This window comes from Sarcophilus harrisii, chromosome 4 (assembly GCF_902635505.1).
Source record: "Sarcophilus harrisii chromosome 4, mSarHar1.11, whole genome shotgun sequence".
NCBI classification, from domain to species: domain Eukaryota; kingdom Metazoa; phylum Chordata; class Mammalia; order Dasyuromorphia; family Dasyuridae; genus Sarcophilus; species Sarcophilus harrisii.
The window spans coordinates 455,425,571-455,444,783 of NC_045429.1; the positions used below are offsets into that span (position 1 = coordinate 455,425,571).

A 19,213-nucleotide genomic window follows, 5' to 3' on the forward strand; every position below is an offset into this window, starting at 1 on the left:
AGTAGGAGATGGAAGTCCAGGCTGAAGACTTCCCATAGTTTCCATCTGTTCATTTACCTTTCTTAAATCCGTTAACATCCTCCATTTTCCAGATTTCTTTTTTATAATAAATACTGGGGAATTCCAAGGACTTAGAGAAGGCTGTAGATGTCCTTGGTCAAGTTGCTCTTGCACTATATCTACTAAGGCCTGAGTTTTATTTCTTGTTAAGGGCCACTGTTCTAACCCACACTGGTCTATCAGTTTTCCACTGAATTCACTGAAGGGCCTGTCAGTCCCCTGTTCAGGGCGCCAAAATGTGATCTCCCAAAAGTTAACTCCGCCTTCTGGAGGGAGAGGGATTCTGGGTTATCTCCCAGAGTGCAAAACCCTAACCCTGGACTCTCCCAAATGTGTGAACTCCATTGAGTACTTAGATACTTATGAGCTCTCTAAAAGTGTGAACACAAGCATTGTTCTATCAGTTCCACTTAGTACCTTGTTTCAAGTTCTGGCCCAAAATAGCTCTTTCTAAGATCAAATCAATCACACTGAACCAGGCCAAACCAGATAACTATTGTCTCTATCAACTCCAATATCTTAACATTTTGTAAAGATTCCAACACTTCCCCCTAAGAAGGTCCCTACCTAATGCTTCACTCACTGTTGTTTCCCTGTATTCTTTGTCAACTCTGAGGATCTTCTCCCAGATGCCGCCGTGAGAGATGACGGGCTCCTCCTCCCCATATATTTTCAATTTAAACTGAGGAAAAGAAATGCCTGATGCTCAGGAAACAACTGGGTAAGCAAGCCAGCGATCCACCCATCAGTTAACAACACCTACAGCGGGCCCAGAAGGATGCTGAGGACACAAAAACACCTCCGTCCCTGCCCTCTGGGAGCTTCCATCTGGGAGAGGGAAAGCAAGCCCGAAGTAGCCACATACAAATGAGAAACCATAAAAGAGACGAGGCCTTAGAGGGAAGAAGGAGAGGGGGACGTAGGGGACAGCCAGGGAGTGCTCAGTAGCTGCTCAGGAACATCCAGACCTGGGAACTGGGCCAGGAGAGTAATGGTGAAGAGGCAGATGAGAGATTGCTCTTAATAAATGCTCGCCATTTTGACTTGGGACCCTCACCCACCCCTTGGAGGGCATCCACTCCACTTAATACTAGTAAACTAGCGAGCAAAACAAGGATGGGTAACCCTCCCGCCCCGCCTCATCATATCCAATTCTTCAAGCCCTCATTTGGGGCTTTCTTGGCCGAGACTTGTTCTCATTTCCTTCTCCAGGTCATTTGATAGAGAAGGAAACTGAGGCAAACAGGGTTAATCGACCTGCTCAGGGTCACCCAGCAAGGGCCAGGCTCAGGTTGAGTCCTCCTGACTTCAGCATCCCCAGAGAACCACAAACCATGTACAATGTGTATGAAAAGTAATTGCAGGGACTCACTGGGGGGGTGGGGGGGGTGATGAGGGACATTTGTTTTGTTTTTGTTTTTTAATTTAATAGCCTTTTATTTACAGGTTATATGTATGAGTAACTTTACAGCATTAACAATTGCCAAACCTCTTGTTCCAATTTTTCACCTCTTATCCCCCCACCCCCTCCCCTAGATGGCAGGATGACCAATAGATGTTAAATACATTAAAATATAAATTAGATACACAATAAGTATAAACGACCAAAACGTTATTTTGCTGTACAAAAAGAATCAGACTCTGAAATATTGTACAATTAGCTTGTGAAGGAAATCAAAAATGCAGGTGGGCATAAATATAGGGATTGGGAATTCAATGTAATGGTTTTTAGTCATCTCCCAGAGTTCTTTCTCTGGGCGTAGCTGGTTCAGTTCATTACTGCTCCACTGGAAATGATTTGGTTGATCTCGTTGCTGAGGATGGCCTGGTCCATCAGAACTGGTCATCATATAGTATTGTTGTTGAAGTATAGAATGATCTCCTGGTCCTGCTCATTTCACTCAGCATCAGTTCGTGTCTCTCCAGGCCTTTCTGAAATCATCCTGTTGGTCATTTCTTATAGAACAATAATATTCCATAATATTCATATACCACAATTTATTCACCCATTCTCCAACTGATGGGCATCCATTCAGTTTCCAGTTTCTAGCCACTACAAAGAGGGCTGCCACAAACATTCGTGCACATACAGGTCCCTTTCCCTTCTTTATGATCTCTTTGGGATATAAGCCCAGTAGTAACACTGCTGGATCAAAGGGGATGCACAGTTTGATAACTTTTTGAGCATAGTTCCAAACTACTCTCCAGAATGGTTGGATTCGTTCACAACTCCACCAACAATGCATCAATGTCCCAGTTTTCCCGCATCCCCTCCAACAATCATCATTATTTTTTCCTGTCATCTTAGCCAATCTGACAGGTGTGTAGTGGTATCTTAGAGTTGTCTTAATTTGCATTTCTCTGATTAATAATGACTTGGAGCATCTTTTCATATGACTAGAAATAGTTGATGAGGGACATTTGAATGGAGTTGTGAGGTCTGCGGCTTTTAGGGGGCAAAGGCAGAAGATAAAGGCATGAAGCACAGAGAGGGTCAAGGGCCCCAAAGACAGCAAAAGCCGCTGCAGGGTCTGCCCACCTCAAGGCTCTGTCCCTCCCTCCCAGAGCGCCCTCCATTCAGCCACTCCTGGCTAAAGCAGAGGCCCCCTCCAGAAACTCCAGTGGCTCCCTATGGCCTCAACTACAAAGCCCTTCACAAATGGTCCATTTCTCTCATACCTTCCTGATGCCTTCTCCTTGATCCAGCGACACCGGCCTCTTGCGGGTTCAGGAACAAGATCCTTCCCGCCCGGGCTCTGAGAATCCTCCTGTCCCCCATGTCTGGAATAATTTCCCTTCTCACTTCTAACTCCTGACCTCTAGCTTCCAATAAGTCCCAAAACTTAAGTCCCATCTTCCTGTGGCCAACCTCCCTTAACTCTAGTGCCTTCCCTCGTGGACCATTTCCTGTCCTTCCCCATCATACTTTGTACATGATGGTTTCTTTTCCCCCTTAGACCTTGAGCCGTTTGAGGGCAGGACTGTCTCATGCCTCCTTTTGTAGCCACCCCCAGCCACAGTGCCTGGCACAAAGTGAGCCTTTATAAGTGTTTAGTGGCTATAGAGGCAACTGGAGCCTTCTGAGACTTCTCAAGGAGGAGACTGCGTAGGACCAGGGGGCTGGGGAAAGACGCAGGGGCCCTGACAGCAATGGAAAGAAACGGGGAGAGGGGTTGACATGCGAGTGAGAGGGAAGTGAGATGCTGGAGCTGGAATCCACAGGGCAGCGGATTCCCAGAACTGTGAAGCAGCATAACAAAGGCACTGGTGCCCCAGGAGACGGCAACACCGGAAGTCAGAGTGGGAAAGTCTCGGAGGTTTCCCTGGTTATCTTGTCAAGCAAGAGCAATAAGCCCTTAATGACACCTGGGAGCCTTTGGGGTTAAATGTCAGCCCATTTCCTTATAGGAATCTCTCCTAACCCGCCACCCTTGAGCTCACCTCCAGGCCTTCTCTGGGCTTCTCTCCCAAGCTACTAGATGCTTTCCTCCTGCCTGCAAACACCCCCGTGCAGGGGTGCTGGGAAACGTTTAAGAACTCTTTCTTCGGGGCAAAAAACGGAAGGCAGAAGACTTTTATTTATTTATTTATTTTTAGCATAATCTAAGTTATTAAACCTCTCAAGTCTAGAGTCAATAAAACAATAGTTCAAGTCTGTGGCAAAGGCCAAGATGGAGATGCCCACTGAGAAGTCCCGAGGGCCCAAGGGGCCGCAGGCCTCTCTCCCGCCTTTCAGCGGAGCCCAGACGTCTCCCTTGGGCTCACCGCCGTTTCCGAGTCCTCTGCCGTCGGGGGCACGGCCCCTCACCCTCCTCTCGGGCTTTCCCCCATCTGCCGGCTCCTTCTCAGTCTCCCTCCTTGCTGGATAGCCAGGAGCTGTGGCTCCCCCGGGCTTGTTCTGAGCCCCCTTTCCTCCTCCCTCTCTACCATGAAACCACTTTATCTCAGGCGACCTCATGTAACCCTCACTTCTCTTGGGACCTCCAGCTTACCAGCCGCCCCCTGGGCCCCCAGAAGGCTGCTCTGCACAAATCCCAAAGTCCCGTCCCCGTGTCACCTCCTGGCCGCTCGGGCGCCAGACCCGCTGATCCCCGCCCGCACCTCCCCGGGACGCTGACCTCTTTCCTCAGAGCCCCGATGCAGACCCTCATCACCTCACCCCGGCCGTGGCAGCAGTTGTTGGGGGGCCGCCCGTCCCAGGCCCCTCCTCCCCGCTCCACTCCGCCAAGGCCCCACCCCTCGTCGCCCCCCCTTGCCTTCAGGCTACCACAGCATCCCCTTGGGCTTCCAAGCCCGTGTCCCGGTCCTCCCCACCCTCTCCATCTTCTCGCACCCGCTCCTCGGTGCAGCCACTTCCTCCCTGCCCGCACGGCTCTCCACGTCTGGCCGTCCCCCAGCCCCGAACCTCCCCCTCCTCATTTGGGCGTCTTCCCCCGAGACCACTGCCGCCTCCTGACGGGCCCCGCCTCCTCTCTTGCACCCCCACACAGCTGCTGCCGGAGGTTTCCCGGCCGGGTCCCACGCAGGCTCCTCCTTGAGAGGTCGCGCTTTGTGCCAGGTGCGGTGGCCCGCCTGCATCCTCCCGGGAGAAGTTCTTTCCCATCCCCCTCCAGGGCCCTCCTCTCCCGCTCTGCCTGGCCCGGCCCATCTGCCCACGGATTCTGGGGGCCGAGGCCGCCTCTCCCCCTTCTTTGTCCCCCCCCCCCCGGGGTTTGGTGCAGCGCCGGGCACACAGCGCCGGGCACACAGCGCCGGGCACACAGCGCCGGGCACACAGCGCCGGGCACACAGCGCCGGGCACACAGCGCCGGGTACACAGCGCCGGGCACACAGCGCCGGGCACACAGCGCCGGGCACACAGCGCCGGGTATACAGCGCCGGGTACACAGTGCCGGGTATACAGCGCCGGGTACACAGCGCCGGGTACACAGCGCCTGGTACACAGCGCCGGGTATACAGCAGGCGCTTCGTACATGCTTGTCGGCCCGAGTTCCCCAAAGAAGCCCGTTATCCGTTATTAGGTCTGGCTAAGCCCCGGCCTGTGTCTGACCCACCAGGGCTGCCTCCCTCCCCGCCCTTGGGGGTCTGGGCCGGCGGAGGCTTCCCCCTGGGGGCATCCTCCTCAGTCCCCGCCCCCAAGGGACCTCTGGCCTCGCTCCTCAGAGACACGGGGCCCCGGGGGGAGGGGGGCCCTTCCTGTGCACCCCGGGCGCTGGCGGAGCCCAGAAGGGCCTCGCCAAGGCAGGCGCCCGGAGCCCCGAGCCCGGGACCGGACAGCCGCCGGCGCTGCAGGGCTGAGCCAGGCTGGAAGGGGCCCCCACCCCCCCTAGCGGCAGGACCCGGGACTCTGCAGCACCGGGAGGACGCGCCCCCCCCCACAAAGCGCGACCCCCCGGCAGAGCGGGCTCTAGCCCGGAGCAAGCCCGGACGCGGGGACACGGGGACACAGACGGACAGACACGCACAAGCTTCTTTTATGTCTCTCTGAGGCCCAGGAAGCCCGGGGCTCGGCCCATTTTACAGATGGGAAAGCCGAGGTTCAGAGGCGGCCCGTGTCAGCCCAGGACAGACCAGGAAGCGGAGGCGGAGCGCGGGGCTCGCGCGGGGCCGGTGACTGGGGCGGCCCGAGCCTGGCCGGGCGCCCGGGCCCCGGCCTCCCCGCCCCGCGCTTGGCTCCCTTCCAGGCTCCGAGGCCGGGCCCCTCCCGGGAGGCCGGGCCCCTCCCGGAAGCCCGGCTCCCCGGGCTCAAGATGTCCGCCGCGGAGCGACCAGCGGCCCCACGTGGGCAGGCTGCGCCCGGCGCCACGTGCTCCGCCGCGTTCCGCCGCGTCCCGTTCCGCTGCGAGCGCGCCCCGCCCGCCGGCCAATCAGCGCGCCGCTCCCGCCTCGCGTCCCGCGCTCCCGCGCGCCGCGCTCCCCTCCCCGCAGCGCCCCACCCACTGCGTTGGCCCCACCCCCGCATCCGGGCTCGCTCAGGGATTGGCCGGTACGGGCCTGGGGGTGGGGAGCAGTCGCTGGTTGGCCGCGGGGGCGTCACGGGGTCGGGGCGAGCTCCTTTCCAGTCGCGCCGAGGGGGCAGGCTCAGTCTTTCGTCTCAGTCTCGGCTAGCAAAGGGCTGCTCGCGGACGGACTCTCGCCGCGCTCTCCGCCGCCAGCGACACAGTCTGGGCCTCGGTCGACGGATCTGCACCCCCGCGCCCTAGTCTCGCACCGCCGCCATGGTGAAGCTAGGGAAGGTGAGAGGCGGCGGCGGGCCAAGGCCGCCACGCGCCCCCGGGGCTGCGGGGCCTAGCGGGCCCCAGCGCGCGGGAGCGGGGCGGAGCGCGACGGCGCGTGCGCGGTGCGGGGCTCCCGGGAAGTCTCGCGCGACGCCGCCGCTACCGCCGCCGCCGCCAGCTCTCTGGACTGGGGAGGAGGAGGGCCTTGGGAGCCGGGGGTCCAGAGCGAGAGCGGCGGGAGGGCCGGCGGGGAGCGAAGCCGCGCGTGCGCGCTGGGCCCCGGAGGGAGGGAGGGCTGGGACAGGGCCGCGTGAGGTCATCTCCGAGCGCCGGGTCCGGGCTCCGCGGGCGCACGTGTTTGGGCGGTTCGCACGTGGGTGCCCGGGTCGCTTGCCGTATGGCCCCGGCTCGGCCGGGCCAATGGGAGCCGAGGGTTGCCCTGGGTGGGAGACTGAACTGCTGCGCGGCAGCCTCTGGGAGAGAGGGATGAGCCAGGTCCAGGCCAGGGTCAAATGGCTGCGGACTCTAGGGCGCTTCTCTTGTGTCAGAAGGGCGGTCCCGAGCACGTGGCCCCGTGGTCCCGCCGCCCCCCTCCTCCACCCTGTGCCCATGGTTCCAGGAGACCCAGGGGCACCTAGATGAGGGGAGGGCGAAGGCGGGGCCGGGCCACGCTCCCGGCACGTGCTGCCCTGCGCAACCACGTGGTCTTGCCCAAGTTGCGAAAAACAAGTTTAAGTTTAGGGGCAAGTGGGAAAGGTGAGGAAGAACTAGTGCCCATCAACAGCGGCTGCAAGGCCGTTTCCCGGAGCCGGGGTCAGCGGGCTGAGCCGCGTGAGCCGCCCTCCTGGGTGTCCCACGTTCTGAAGTTGTGGGAATGGGGGGGTAGCAAAGGAGGACGGACCGACGCAAAATGATGGTTTTGATCCCATTCTGAATTGGGTCATTTTATTAACGTGAATCCTATCCTTGATTAAGGTAGCCGAGGGTAAACGGACGACAGAGGTACCTCATGTCGCGCTGTTTTTGGTCTTTCCTTCTAGGCTGCTAAAAATCAAGGGGAGCCCAAGAAGATGGCTCCTCCCCCCAAAGAAGTAGAAGACAGCGAAGATGAGGAGATGTCTGAAGAGGAAGAGGAGAGCAGCGGAGAAGAGGTAACTTGGCAGCTTCCCCCGGGAATGATTTGTTACATATGTGAGAGCAACAAGTTACTCTCAGAGTCAAAAGGGAATTTGTGCAAGGAATTGGGTAAAATCGGATTTGGCGTGGTCTGGTTTAAAAGTTTATTAGGTGAGTGGCAGTTTTCAGCCGGGTGTCAGCAGTGTTCAAATCCCGGTTTGATTTTAGGGAAAATTTAATTATTAAAGTTCAAACAATTTTGGGAGAACAGCATTAATTCAATTCTCATTTAAGGGGAGTAGTGATTGGGGGGGGGGGTGTGCATCGAGTAGTGCCATCTTTCTTAAGAAAGGTGCTTGGCAACATACACCAGAATATCTCACCTAATAAGGAATTAAATCCACACGGTTTTTGTGACTTTCCAAGCCTTACCTGGCTCTTGTAAAGGTGGGCTAAGTAATACTTGGAATCAAGCAGGATTCTCTTTTTGAGGGGGTCAGGTCCGTTCATAGCAGTGGAGTTGTGGGCTGTTAGGCTAATTTTTACTGTCTGAATATGTGGTGTTAGATTCTTCATGGTCGGGTGTTGATGTCCTGAAAGGTAAGAAAAAACGATGGTTGATAGGAAACATTGTTGAGTTAGACACCTTTTAAAAATGTAGCATTTCATTAACATGTCTTAAAAATTGTTTAGATTTAGGTTTTGTCCAAAACTGAGGTCGTTAAAGAAACTTACTTAAAAGTACAGACTTGGTTCCATTCCATATGATTTTGTTCCTTCATCTGTAAAACAGGCTAGACCAAGTCCTTTTCTAGCTCTGACGTGACTTGGGGAGGATTGGAAATTTCTGAATCCGGGATCCTTGAAGGGAGTATCTTTTTGAGAAGCTGGAACCAGAGAACCTAGTCCAGAGGGTCACAGAGTTAGAGGGCCTGGAAAGTTACAGCAGCCCTTGCTCAGCGCCTCTTGGGTGCAGAGCCCTGGCAAGCATTGGGAGGTCAGGACCAAACTCTGCCTTAGGCAGCTTGTACTCAGAGCACCTTAGACCCAGCTGGGCGTGCAGGACATTATGTTAGCAATGGGATTCCAGATGACCTGCTCAGAATAGAGTGGAGTAACTGGGGGAATTGCATTGTCCTCTTTGGCAGCCAGATTACACTGTTGATTAAGTTGGCCATGGAAAATAATCTGGTTCCTGATGCCTAACTCCCCCTTTCAAACTGTTTTTAGACCAGGCCTGGCTTTTGAATCCCAGCACTTCATACCCATAGGAGCAAATCCTCAGGGTTGCAGGTTGTAGTGGAAGGTAGGTGGTTCAGACTGAATCCCTGCCTGAGGGTGGGAGGGGGCGGGGCACTAGGTGCCCACCTGCTTGCCTTCCACACCCTCCCTATGCTCCTGGTTCTGTAGCTCATTCCCACCCATCTTGAGAGTTGTGTGTTTTGAGCTGTATTTCCTAACTTGAATATTGCACTTGTGGTGGTTTCTTCCCTCTAGGCAGAAACGGGCTTTGTAAATTATAACATTTTGCAAACATTGATTTTTGCGATTAGGTTGTGGTCCCTCAGAAGAAGGGCAAGAAGGCTGTGGCTACACCAGCCAAGAAAGTTGCACCGACCAAAAAAGCTGTCGTTGCCACCACACCCGCTAAGAAAGCAGTCGTGACTCCTGGTAAGAAGGCCGCCGTCGTGGCCTCCGCCAAGAAGGCAGCTACCCCGGCCAAAGCTGTCGCCACCCCGGGAAAGAAGGCGGCCACCCCGGCCAAAGCAGTGGTGACCCCGGCCAAAGGGGCTAAAAATGGGAAGAATGCCAAGAAGGAGGACAGTGAGTCCGAGGAGGAGGAGGACAGCGAAGAGGAGGATGAAGAATTTGAGCCTCCCAAAGCCACAAAGAAGAAAGCAGCTGCTGCCAAACAAGAGTCTGAGGAGGAGGAAGAGGAAGAGGATGACGAGGAGGAGGACAGTGATGAGGATGAAGATGATGAGGATGGTAATCATCATTTCTGTTGTAATTGTTTTTATTGGTAAAGAACCTTTGTTAGGAAACCCATCAGTTTGCCACTAGAATTTAAATAGATCTCAGTGGGGGAGCCCATCTCTGGGGTCGGCCTCCTGGGGTGTGATCTGGGACAATGTGGATTGGGACACTGCTGCTCAGGCAGAAATCTTCTCTCCACATGGGGAGGGGAGTACAGGTTCTTCCTAGGTCCTTTTGTGTGACAGGCGCTGGTCCCTAACAGTGTCTGATGTCATTCCATTACCTGGCAAGCTCAGGCGAGTTACTGCATGGGGAGCACTGTTCTGGGGGAGGACTTGAAGAGTTTTCTTTCTTAGACTCTGAGGAAGAGGCTATGGACACCACACCAGCCAAAGGAAAGGCTGCTGCTGTGAAGGCTGCCGCCGGGAAAGCCGGGAAGGCTGTGAAGGCCAAGGAGGAAGAGGAAGAGGAGGAGGACGACGATGAAGAAGATGATGAGGAGGATGACGATGAGGAGGAGGAGGATGAAGAAGAGGAGGAGGAGGAAGAAGAAGAGGAGGAGGAGGAGGAGGAGGAAGGTAAGGAAATAGTGGCTTTCCCCAGATGGGAATTTATTCAGCTCTTGCTGGCTCCATTGGGTTCTATTCCCAAACCAGAGCAGGTGCATAGTGGGCCTAGAAGCAGGCATAGCCATTTAGTGGTGACTGCTGGTTTTGTCTTGCAGTGCCCGTGAAAGAAGCTCCAGGAAAGCGGAAAAAGGAAATGACCAAACAGAAGGCTCCTGAAGCCAAGAAGCAGAAACTGGATGGTGAGTGGAGCGGGCTTGGGCATGCAGGGCCGGTGACTTGTGGCTGGGCACAAATGATGATCTGCCAAGGGACTTAATGCTGACGCCTGATGGATCCTCACTGCAGGCTGATGTGCCGTGTGCCTCTGGGGCTCCACAGGGGAGTCACTTTTCTGCCCTAACGTAAGTTCTTTTTTTGTGCAATAGCTGAAGCCTCTACAAATTTCAATCTCTTTGCTGGCAACCTAAACTTCAACAAAAGCGCTTCTGAGCTAAAAACTGGGATCAGTGACTTCTTTGCCAAAAAGGACCTGACCGTTGTGGACGTCCGCATTGGTGCCACCAGGTAAGTGGCCTGGGCCCGAAGCTTTCCCCAGCTCCACCTGGGCTGATTGGGGGGTATTTTCATGTTTGAGGCCCCCAAAGCATTTAAAAAAGGGACAGAAGACCTGGTCTTTGTTCAGCATGTTTAGTCAGACACAATGGACTTAAGAGGCATCCCATGAAGGATGGGGGGTTAAGGCCATCCCCGACTCGGCTGCACATTCTAGGCAGCTGCAGCTGAGGGCTAGAGCCAGGGGGCTGTGTCAGGAGTCCTGCCCCCAGTAGCCGTGTCTGTTGAGTCTGCCCAGCTTCGGCTGCGGTCTTGGTGGCCAAGTGGCCACCTTGGTCTGAGCAGTTGGGATGTTGTAGGACCTGTGCCATGTCATCTAACCAGACCAAGAAGGACCAATCACTGTTTTTCTAATGCTTTCTGTGAATCCAATGCTAGGATTTGACTAATAACCACTTCCCTCAGACCTGAGAAATAGTGGAGAGGGGAGTTCATAAAACAAGTCTTTGTGTGCAAATTTGTCTGAATTATTTGGGGAATTCTGGATTCTTAATCTGAATTAGACAGCTACCGCTGCCCTTCCCCCCCCCCCCAAAAAAAAAAAAAAAATCTGGTTATAGTTCTGGGTCTTTATTTTTCCTTCCAGGAAGTTTGGCTATGTGGAATTTGAATCTGCTGAAGATATGGAAAAGGCCATGGAACTCAGTGGCTCCAAAGTGCTCGGCTCTGAAATTAAGCTGGAAAAGGCGAAGGAGAACAAGAAAGGTGTGTGGAAGGGTGAGACTGAACTGCTGCCCCTATTTGGTGTCTTTGTTGGGGCAGGGGGCCTGCCTGCCCCCTCAGACCTGGCTAACATCCCTCCTTTCTTTAGACCGAGATGCAAGGACACTCTTTGTGAAGAATCTGCCATATAAAGTGACTCAAGAGGAGCTCAAAGAAGTGTTTGAAGATGCTATTGAGATCAGACTGGTCTGCACCAAGGATGGAACCCCTAAGGGGTAGGTTGGGGGGGTACTAGGCTGTGGAGCCTCACACTGAGTACCTGGCTCTCTTTAGAAGGGAGGCTTGGGCCCACCTCTAGCAGAATGACCACAGATTACAGTACACTGAGTGTCCCCTTGACACAAGGCCGGGGATGAGTGGTGAATCTGGGGGCAAGAAGGTGTCGGGAGCTCAAGTCTCAACCTTTGTACCTGCGTGTCCCTGGGTAACGACTTAGAATCTATCTGATTCGGTTGGCCTGTGTCAGAAGTCCTTCTGAAGATGCAGGGGCCTTTTCCTAGATTCCATTTTTGCCACTGCACTGCTGGGTCCCTGACCTCTGAGAATCCAGGAAGTAGGAACAGCAGAACTGCCCCTTTGTTGGCCCCCACAATCCCCAAGGGCCCCAGGTCTTGGCTTGGCCTGAGCCAGTGGAGAGTGCACCTCGTCCTCTGCCCTCTTGGGCCTCCTTGACCCCATTGTGTAGACCCCGGTATGATTGTGTGACTCCCCATGGGCAGCACCCACTTTTCACATCCTTCCTCTCCTGGAAACATGGAGTAAGTGGCTGGTGTCCCATCTTCCAGAATCGCCTACGTGGAATTTAAGACGGAAGCAGACGTGGACAAGGCCTTGGAGGAGAAGCAGGGCACTGAGATCGACGGCCGGGCGCTCATCCTGGACTACACTGGGGAGAAGAGCCAGGGCCAGGAGAACGCGAGGGGCGGCAAGAACAACGCCTGGGGCGGCAGCAACAGCAAACCGGCCGACTCCAAGACCCTGGTGCTGAACAACCTGGCCTACAGCGCCACGGAGGAGAGTCTGCAGGAGGTGTTCGAGAAGGCCACCTCCATCAGCATGCCCCAGAACAACCAGGGCCGGCCCAAGGGGTGAGCGGGCGGGCGCCGGTGGGGGGAGGGCCCGGGGCTGGGCGCTGCTGCGGGGCCCTCTGACCCTCCTGCCTTCCCCCCCAGGTACGCCTTCATCGAGTTCGCCTCGGTGGAAGACGCCAAAGAAGCTTTGAATTCTTGTAACAACATCGAGATCGAGGGCAGAGCCATCCGGTTGGAACTGAAGGGACAGAAGTCCTCCAACGCAGCCCCAAGGAACCGTAAGTGAAGGGGGGGGGGGTGGTGGCTAAACTGGGGGCCCGATTCCAGACCCCCGCCTTCCAAAGAAGGGCTGGATGTGATGACTAATTCTCTGAGAAGTGCTGATGAAATCTCTAGAAAATTCCTCTAGATAGTCAAGTTCTGATCCAGCTCAGGGTGTCACATGGCCTGTGGGCCTACTGTGTGCCAAGATGCTCTGACAGGTGCTCTTTCCCCCCAGAGTCCAAGACATTATTCGTCAAAGGCCTCTCAGAAGACACAACAGAAGAGACGCTGAAAGATTCATTTCAGGGCTCTGTCGGCGCCAGGATAGTCACAGACAGGGAGACGGGGTCCTCTAAAGGGTATGTTGTGGGAGGGAAGATCCCACAGTGGGGGCAGGGGGTCTCAGGGCCTTCTCATTGAGCTCCTCCTTGTCTGCCAGTGACGGGGTATGGATTCGCACGAGAAGAACATGAACTTCATGCCTTGTGTAGTCGTGTCCCCCGCCATCTCGGGGGAGGCTCCTGCCAGGCCGTGGGACAAGTACTTGGGTGGGGGCGGGGGAGGTGCTGGTGGGATGCTGCCCCCGCTGATCCCTGCGTTTGCTGCTGACTCTTAGGTTCGGTTTTGTGGACTTCAACTCAGAGGAAGAGGCCAAAGCCGCCAAAGAGGCCATGGAGGATGGGGAGATCGATGGAAACAAAGTGACCCTAGACTGGGCCAAGCCTAGCGGCTTCGGGGGACGAGGCGGCGGCCGTGGAGGAGGTGGCGGAGGCCGTGGAGGCTTCGGGGGACGAGGAGGCGGCAGAGGGGGCCGAGGAGGCTTTGGAGGACGAGGCCGAGGGAACTTTGGAGGTGAGTTCTGGCTTTGAGTTGGGCGGGGGGGGGGGCTTTGGGGAGGTCTTGTGGGCATCCCCCATGGCTCACGGTCGCACTCTTGTGCATGCACAGGTCGTGGCGGTTTCCGAGGAGGCCGAGGTGACAACAAGCCACAAGGAAAGAAGACGAAGTTTGAGTAGCTTCCCCCTTCTTCCCCTGCCACGTGAACGGACTCTGGGGGTCACATCAGAGCCTTGTGAGGTCATTCCAAGACAGATGGGCCGGGGGCGCCCGTAGCCATCTTGGAAGAGCCTGGATGACATTTCAAGGGAGAGCACGGCAGTTCTAACGGGACGGATGTTCCATATAAACTTTTTGCAGAGACGGGTGATAGCTGTGGGAGTTCACCTCTTGTCTGAGTTGTCTTGAGTTTATAATGTTCTACCCCATGTACAAAACCATTTTTTTCCTACAAATACCTGTAGTGGTTTTTTGTTTCCTTTTTGTCCCTTTTTGGCTGTAAAGAAAAAAGGCAAATGTTTGCTTATGGTTCCTGCTTTTGCAGCCTGTCTTAGGACGCATTAAAGGGGGCCTAACCTGGTGCCGGATTGTTTCCTAAAGGGCTTTCGACCAAGGCACCGAGTGGAGACACCACGGACTCCTGCCAGATGGGACCGAGCTGGGTTGGCCCAAGCGCCGCGCTCGCCACATCCCCCTCGGGCCCCTGGGGACCCAAAGCTTTGTTCTGGGGCAGTGGGAACCCCCCCCTCCCTGGCAGAGCTGTTGGCATAGGCTTGGCGCAATCTCTTAAGACTTAGAAGGCCAGCCTTGGGGTGACACATGGACCAAAGGTCCTAGGATAGTGATGGGAGCAAGGAGAGCCCCCTTGGGAGACGCTGCAGTTTCTCCTGGGAAGGTAAGTGAAGGCGCCGCCTTCTGTGTCCTGTGAGAGAATCCAGGCTTAAATTGGTGTCAAGAATTGCCCCCAAATCAGGGGGCCTGCCCTGGCACCCCCAAACCACACTAGGGCAGCAAAGAGGCCTAGGCTTCTCAGGCCACATATATTGAGGTAAGCCTGAAAAATCTGCCTGGACCTCAGTGGGGGAGGGGAGGTGGTGTTGGACTGTTTGGTCAGCTGGCCCAAAGGCCTGTGGGTGGCGACCAGTCAGCAGGTGGAGCACGGCTTCTTGGGGCTGGGAGCAAGTGTGCCCTAGCGGTCGGTGCCAGGGTGCCCTCTTGGCAGGTGGGTGGCTTGGTTGTTGGCAGAAAGCTTTAGGCAATTCAAAGCCCTTGGCCAGCATTAGGATGGGGGGCACCTGCACCTTAGAAACCTGCAGCCATTTTAGAAGAGGGGCAGCTTGCAAATGGTTGAAAAGACCTTGCAGTCAGTGCCCAGCAGGGGGCAACATGGCCCCGCTGGAGACATGGCAGCCCTCAGTGCCAAGCTGCCCTCAGGCTGGCCAGCACCACCGGCATCTGAGGAGGGCCCTGAGCAGGGGCAGTTCCCAGGATCTCTGGCCAGCCAGGGAGGTTACCTGGGCCAGGGGGCACCGAGGCTGCTGGGCGCTGTGGTCCGCCTCACTAGGAAGGAGTTAGGAGTGGAGGCAACCACTTCACTGGGCTCCTAGGTTTAGGCTCAGAAGGGATTGGGACCCCAGGCCTCCTCCTACAGCTAAGGGTGAGGGCCCAAGTAGATGGCCCAGACCAAAAGAACCTTGCAGTGGGGGCCTGAGCCAGCCAGAACCACTAGGGAAAAGCTCCCGAGTCTGTTCCAAGACTGGGAAGGTTCTTAAATGTGGAGGAGGGTTGCGTGATTGAATTTGGACCTAGGATGGGATCTTGGGGCCCCCCTCATCCCCCTCCCAACAGGCTCCATCACAGCAGGCCCGTGGAGCTGGGTCTCCCACCTTGGAGGTGCAAACAGGCTCTGCTCCCAAAGGGATCTGTCTGGGCAAGGGAAGGACCAACCTAATGATCCTGCTTGGGGGGAGGATGGGGGAGCAAAGTTCTCCAGGTATAGGCACAGCTCCCCACACTCGAACCTAGAACTCCTTAGAGTGACAGGAGACAGCTTTCCTCCATAAAGGAGGCTGGTGGTAAGATCTCCAGCCATTCCTCCCTGCAAGTATTGAGGCTGCAATCATGTATTGAGCACCAGCTATGTGGCAAAGCACTCTTACAGGACGCCATTGTGGGTCCTTGCCTGCAGGGAACCGAGTCTTGCTCAATTGTGTTTTGGAGTTGGGGATCCCCCAGACTCGCCTTGTGTGGTTTTTTTTGTCAGATGAGGACCACAAACTTCTGAGATCATCTTCATGACCCTGATCCCTCCCTGCCCACTGCACCACATGTGCAGGCAGGGAGAAGGAAACGGCCCCAGGGGGTCCTGGAAAGGCTCCTCACCTCATTGCCCAGGGTGGGAGCGCTTTGCTTGGGGGGAGTCGGCAGGATCTGAACCCCAGTTTTCAGAGTCCTGGTGGGTCCTTTCCCCAGCACTCTGCCTTCCCAGGCTGGCTCAGGAACTTGTGCCCTGAGGAGTTGTTCAGGGGATTCTGGGCTCAGGGCCCAGCCCTCCTTCCTGGCCATGGCACTACCATGGGACCTGGACCAAGGTGAGTCTGGGGAATGAAGAGACTCCCAAGAAGGGAGGAAGGGCCTGCTCCTTGACGGGCCTCTTGGGGGCGCCATTAACTAAGACATCCCATGGAAGCCAAGCTGAACCGGGCTAAGCCCTTCCTGCTGCCGCCTGGAGCAGTGGGTGCCAGTAACCGGCAGCTGGCGACCCCCAGGCCCCATGCTTTGGCCTCTGGTCCCCAGCCAAATCCCACCTTCTGTGGGCCCAAACTCCTTCCAAGTTGTTTGGAAACTTCCAGGATTTTGTCATATTTAACACGTTCAGAGTTGTGGTTTGTCTGCCCCTTGCCCACCCCTTGAGAGGGTGATTCCACATGTGAACTAGGCAGAACTGTTCCTAGTGGCCCCTGAGGTCCCTAGAGCCCGGCCCCTGCGCTTCCTGTTTATTCTGCACACTTTGCGCACTGTCTCCTTTGGTGATGAGCTCTGTCTTTCTGAATCCCTGGTGCTTAGTAGTGTCTGGTACATAGTTGGTGCTTAATAAGTGCTTTTCTAAAGGATTTATGATGAAATGCTCTCTTGCTTCAGAGAGGAACAGGTGGAGTTTGGGCACAGACTTAAAAACAACCATTTTTTGTGGGATTGGCACTGGAGACCCAGAAGGCAACACGGCTAATGTGGAACTAGGTTTCCTGTGACTGCACGTGTATAAATTATCAAATTACCCTCTCAGAAAGGGGCTGTGTGTGTGAGAATTTAAAACTTCAATTTAAAAAATGAATGTTAATATTTTTACATGTAATTGGGGGAAAACAATTTATTCTAAAATGAATAAATATATGCTTAATGCTTTATCCTGAGCTTCCCTCAGACCCACCGATGTTTTTTAAGATTGTGGGATGTTTTTGTATTCATCTCCATCACTTGGCCTGCTTCCAGCTTGAACAAAATCTGAATTTGTACAAGAGGCCTGTGCATCCACCTGTCCCTCTTGGCCTCCCATTCATTCCCATAATCCCCTCTCTGGGCTGGTTTCCCTTTTAGAATCGCCGGCCTGGCCTTAGCTTTTCGCCCAGCTCTTTGCAGATTTTTTCCCAAACTTTGGATGGGTCTGGGTACCTCCCGAGATGGAAGTTACGCGCCCCCCTGGGGAGGCGCGGGGCCCCCCCCCCCCCCCCCCCCCGCCACCCCACCAGCTACCAGTCTAATTCTGCTCAGAATAGCAACCCCCTCTTGGAAGGACAAGCCAAGAATCGGCCCGCTGGGGGGTCTCCAGGTGAGAGCGGCTGCGTCTGTAGCAGATTCTTGAGCCTCCTGCTTCCCTTCACTCGCCTCCCCCATCCCCCTACGGGGACTTCTCCCTCTCCTTGATCTCTTCAGCTTTTCAATAAGGTAAGATTGGTCCTGTAAGCTCCCTCTTTTTCTGGTGTCCCGTTCCCCTTGGTGCTGTCTGGTGGAGCTCTGGGACTCCGGATGATTTTAAATTCACAAAATAGGGAAGGTTACTAAAGAAACCAATTGGAGCGGAAGTTGTCCATATTGTGGACCTAGTACATATAGGAGCAAGCTCTTGGATGATTCCAGGCCTAGAGACCCTCCTTTCTGTGGCTCTGGGAATAGCCAGAGGGCAGGAACCCAGAGGTCAACAGATCTAGAACCCAAAAGAATATCCTCCTTTCACAGGTAAGGAAAGAAGGGAAATTGGCTGGTTTCTGAGGCTTTGGTTCCCAGATTTCAATCCATAAGAGCCCATGTAGATCCCCAACTTGGAGACGCTCTCATTGGCACTGTTGCCTTATTTTGGGGCCATTATTGGGCACCACTCCCATGGTGATGGGATTGATATGTCCCTGTGCCAATGGGCCAGTGGCCCCCTCCCAACAAATAGCAGATGACGCCGGCACTTGGATCACCCCAGGCTTTCTGCTTTCTAGCACCTGGAAGGAGATTGGGGAGGGGCGCGGTCCACAGGCTACAAGACTGGAAGTTACCCCGGAGAATGAAGGGAGGAAGGGAAATGGCGCCAACAGTACTTGGACCCAAATTCTGGAGTCTAAGCCTTGTAATTGGGTGTAGGGGGAAGGCTGAAGACTGACAGTGTGGGAGGTTTGGGGGTCCCAACACATCAGTGTTTCATTAAACAAGACCCTGACACAGTGGGGAATAAGAAATCAGGATGCACAGAATGGGAGGGCAAAAGACCTGTCCACCTTGTCTTGCTCCAGCCCTACTTAATGGTGTGAGGGGTTCCTGGCATGGAGATGCCCTCTACTAGCACACTGGGGTTTGAGAAGCAAGTCCGGCCCTGAGTGTGGCAAGAGCGGGACTGAAGCCAGGCCTTCCTGAGCCTGGGCACCGACTTTCTGGGCTAAATGCGAGCTTTGGCATTAGGACCGGTGATGAAGGGAGTGTTTGCTTATTGGCCCGAGGCACCTGGAAGAGGCTTCGGGCCCAGCTCAGACAGGCTGTGCGGGGGGCCCCACTCCAAGGTTTTCCCCCAGAGGCCCTGCCCTCCAGCTGCTGGAAGGCCGAGTCCCTAGACGGCCCCAAAAGGCTAAGAGCCCTCCAGGGTCAGCTTCCCCAGAAAGAGGAGGCTGCTGGGAGAGGGCCTCCCAAGGCCTGGCCACACAGGCCCACCTGGGGGCAGCGGGAGGGGCCCAGGTGAGGAGCCCCTGAGACTAGGGTGAAGGCAAGGGAGGGGGGCCGCCATCTGGTGCCATGGCCTGTAGCCCAGCCCGGCCCCGCAGCTGCCTTGGAAGCAGGATCTCGGCCACCCAAGAACCGAGGTGCTCAATTCTAGTCCGTTAGTTACCCAGCCCACCATGTCTGAGGACTTCGAAGGAGCCCACTTTACAGAAAAGGAAAAATGAGGCCCGGAGCACGGCACAGAGGCTCAAACGCCTTAAAAACGCCTTAAAAGCACCGGAGGGAAGCAGGCTGGACACAGAAGGGAGGCCTGAGCCGCAGCCTTGCTTCAGAGGCCGGCCCCACCCCCGCTGGTCGGTTACAATTTCTTTCCACTAATACAGTGGGAGCTCTTGTTCTATCAGGGCTTGGCCAAGGGCGCTAATCCTCAGTTAATGCACATTTAGAGGCCCCCCATCTGTGTGTCTGGGACAGAGACAAGGTCCTGCTCTCAAGGCTCCCCAGCCCCGGGCCCGGAGCCCAACATACGCTAAGGGGCCACCCGGGCTGATCCACAAGCTCAGCTCTAAAGATGGCGTTTGGACCAGACGCCCAGCATTCTCCTGTG

At 55.5% G+C, this 19,213-nt stretch overlaps 1 protein-coding gene and 3 non-coding genes across 5 annotated transcripts; all 4 read left to right on the top strand.

The window, feature by feature from the left end:
• Window positions 1-6,100: 6,100 nt before the first annotated feature.
• On the top strand, window positions 6,101-13,987 carry NCL (nucleolin). Of its 2 annotated transcripts, none has more exons than XM_031968150.1 (13): window positions 6,101-6,296; window positions 7,319-7,429; window positions 8,948-9,383; window positions 9,728-9,949; window positions 10,096-10,179; window positions 10,366-10,504; window positions 11,139-11,269; window positions 11,364-11,490; window positions 12,061-12,363; window positions 12,448-12,584; window positions 12,806-12,929; window positions 13,187-13,422; window positions 13,519-13,987. In XM_031968150.1, exons 1-13 carry the CDS (start codon window positions 6,279-6,281, stop codon window positions 13,584-13,586), a joined length of 2,136 nt encoding a protein of 711 aa, XP_031824010.1. In that variant the 5' UTR covers window positions 6,101-6,278; the 3' UTR covers window positions 13,587-13,987. The 2 variants fall into 2 exon arrangements, with proteins under 2 accessions (XP_031824010.1, XP_031824011.1); XM_031968151.1 differs by having other exon boundaries at window positions 11,139-11,257.
• Window positions 10,226-10,295, top strand: LOC111720836. Its single transcript, XR_002770331.1, has one exon. It is a non-coding gene; the product is annotated as a small nucleolar RNA SNORD82 (small nucleolar RNA).
• LOC116419148 lies at window positions 12,657-12,735 on the top strand. Its single transcript, XR_004229414.1, has one exon. It is a non-coding gene; the product is annotated as a small nucleolar RNA SNORD20 (small nucleolar RNA).
• On the top strand, window positions 12,978-13,112 carry LOC116419147. Its single transcript, XR_004229413.1, has one exon. It is a non-coding gene; the product is annotated as a small nucleolar RNA SNORA75 (small nucleolar RNA).
• Window positions 13,988-19,213: the final 5,226 nt, after the last annotated feature.

Coding starts and splice junctions, on each gene's coding strand:
- NCL (XM_031968150.1), top strand. Junction 7,430..8,947: donor AGGAGAGCAGCGGAGAAGAG/GTAACTTGGCAG, acceptor TTTTGCGATTAG/GTTGTGGTCCCTCAGAAGAA. Junction 10,505..11,138: donor GTCCGCATTGGTGCCACCAG/GTAAGTGGCCTG, acceptor TTTTCCTTCCAG/GAAGTTTGGCTATGTGGAAT.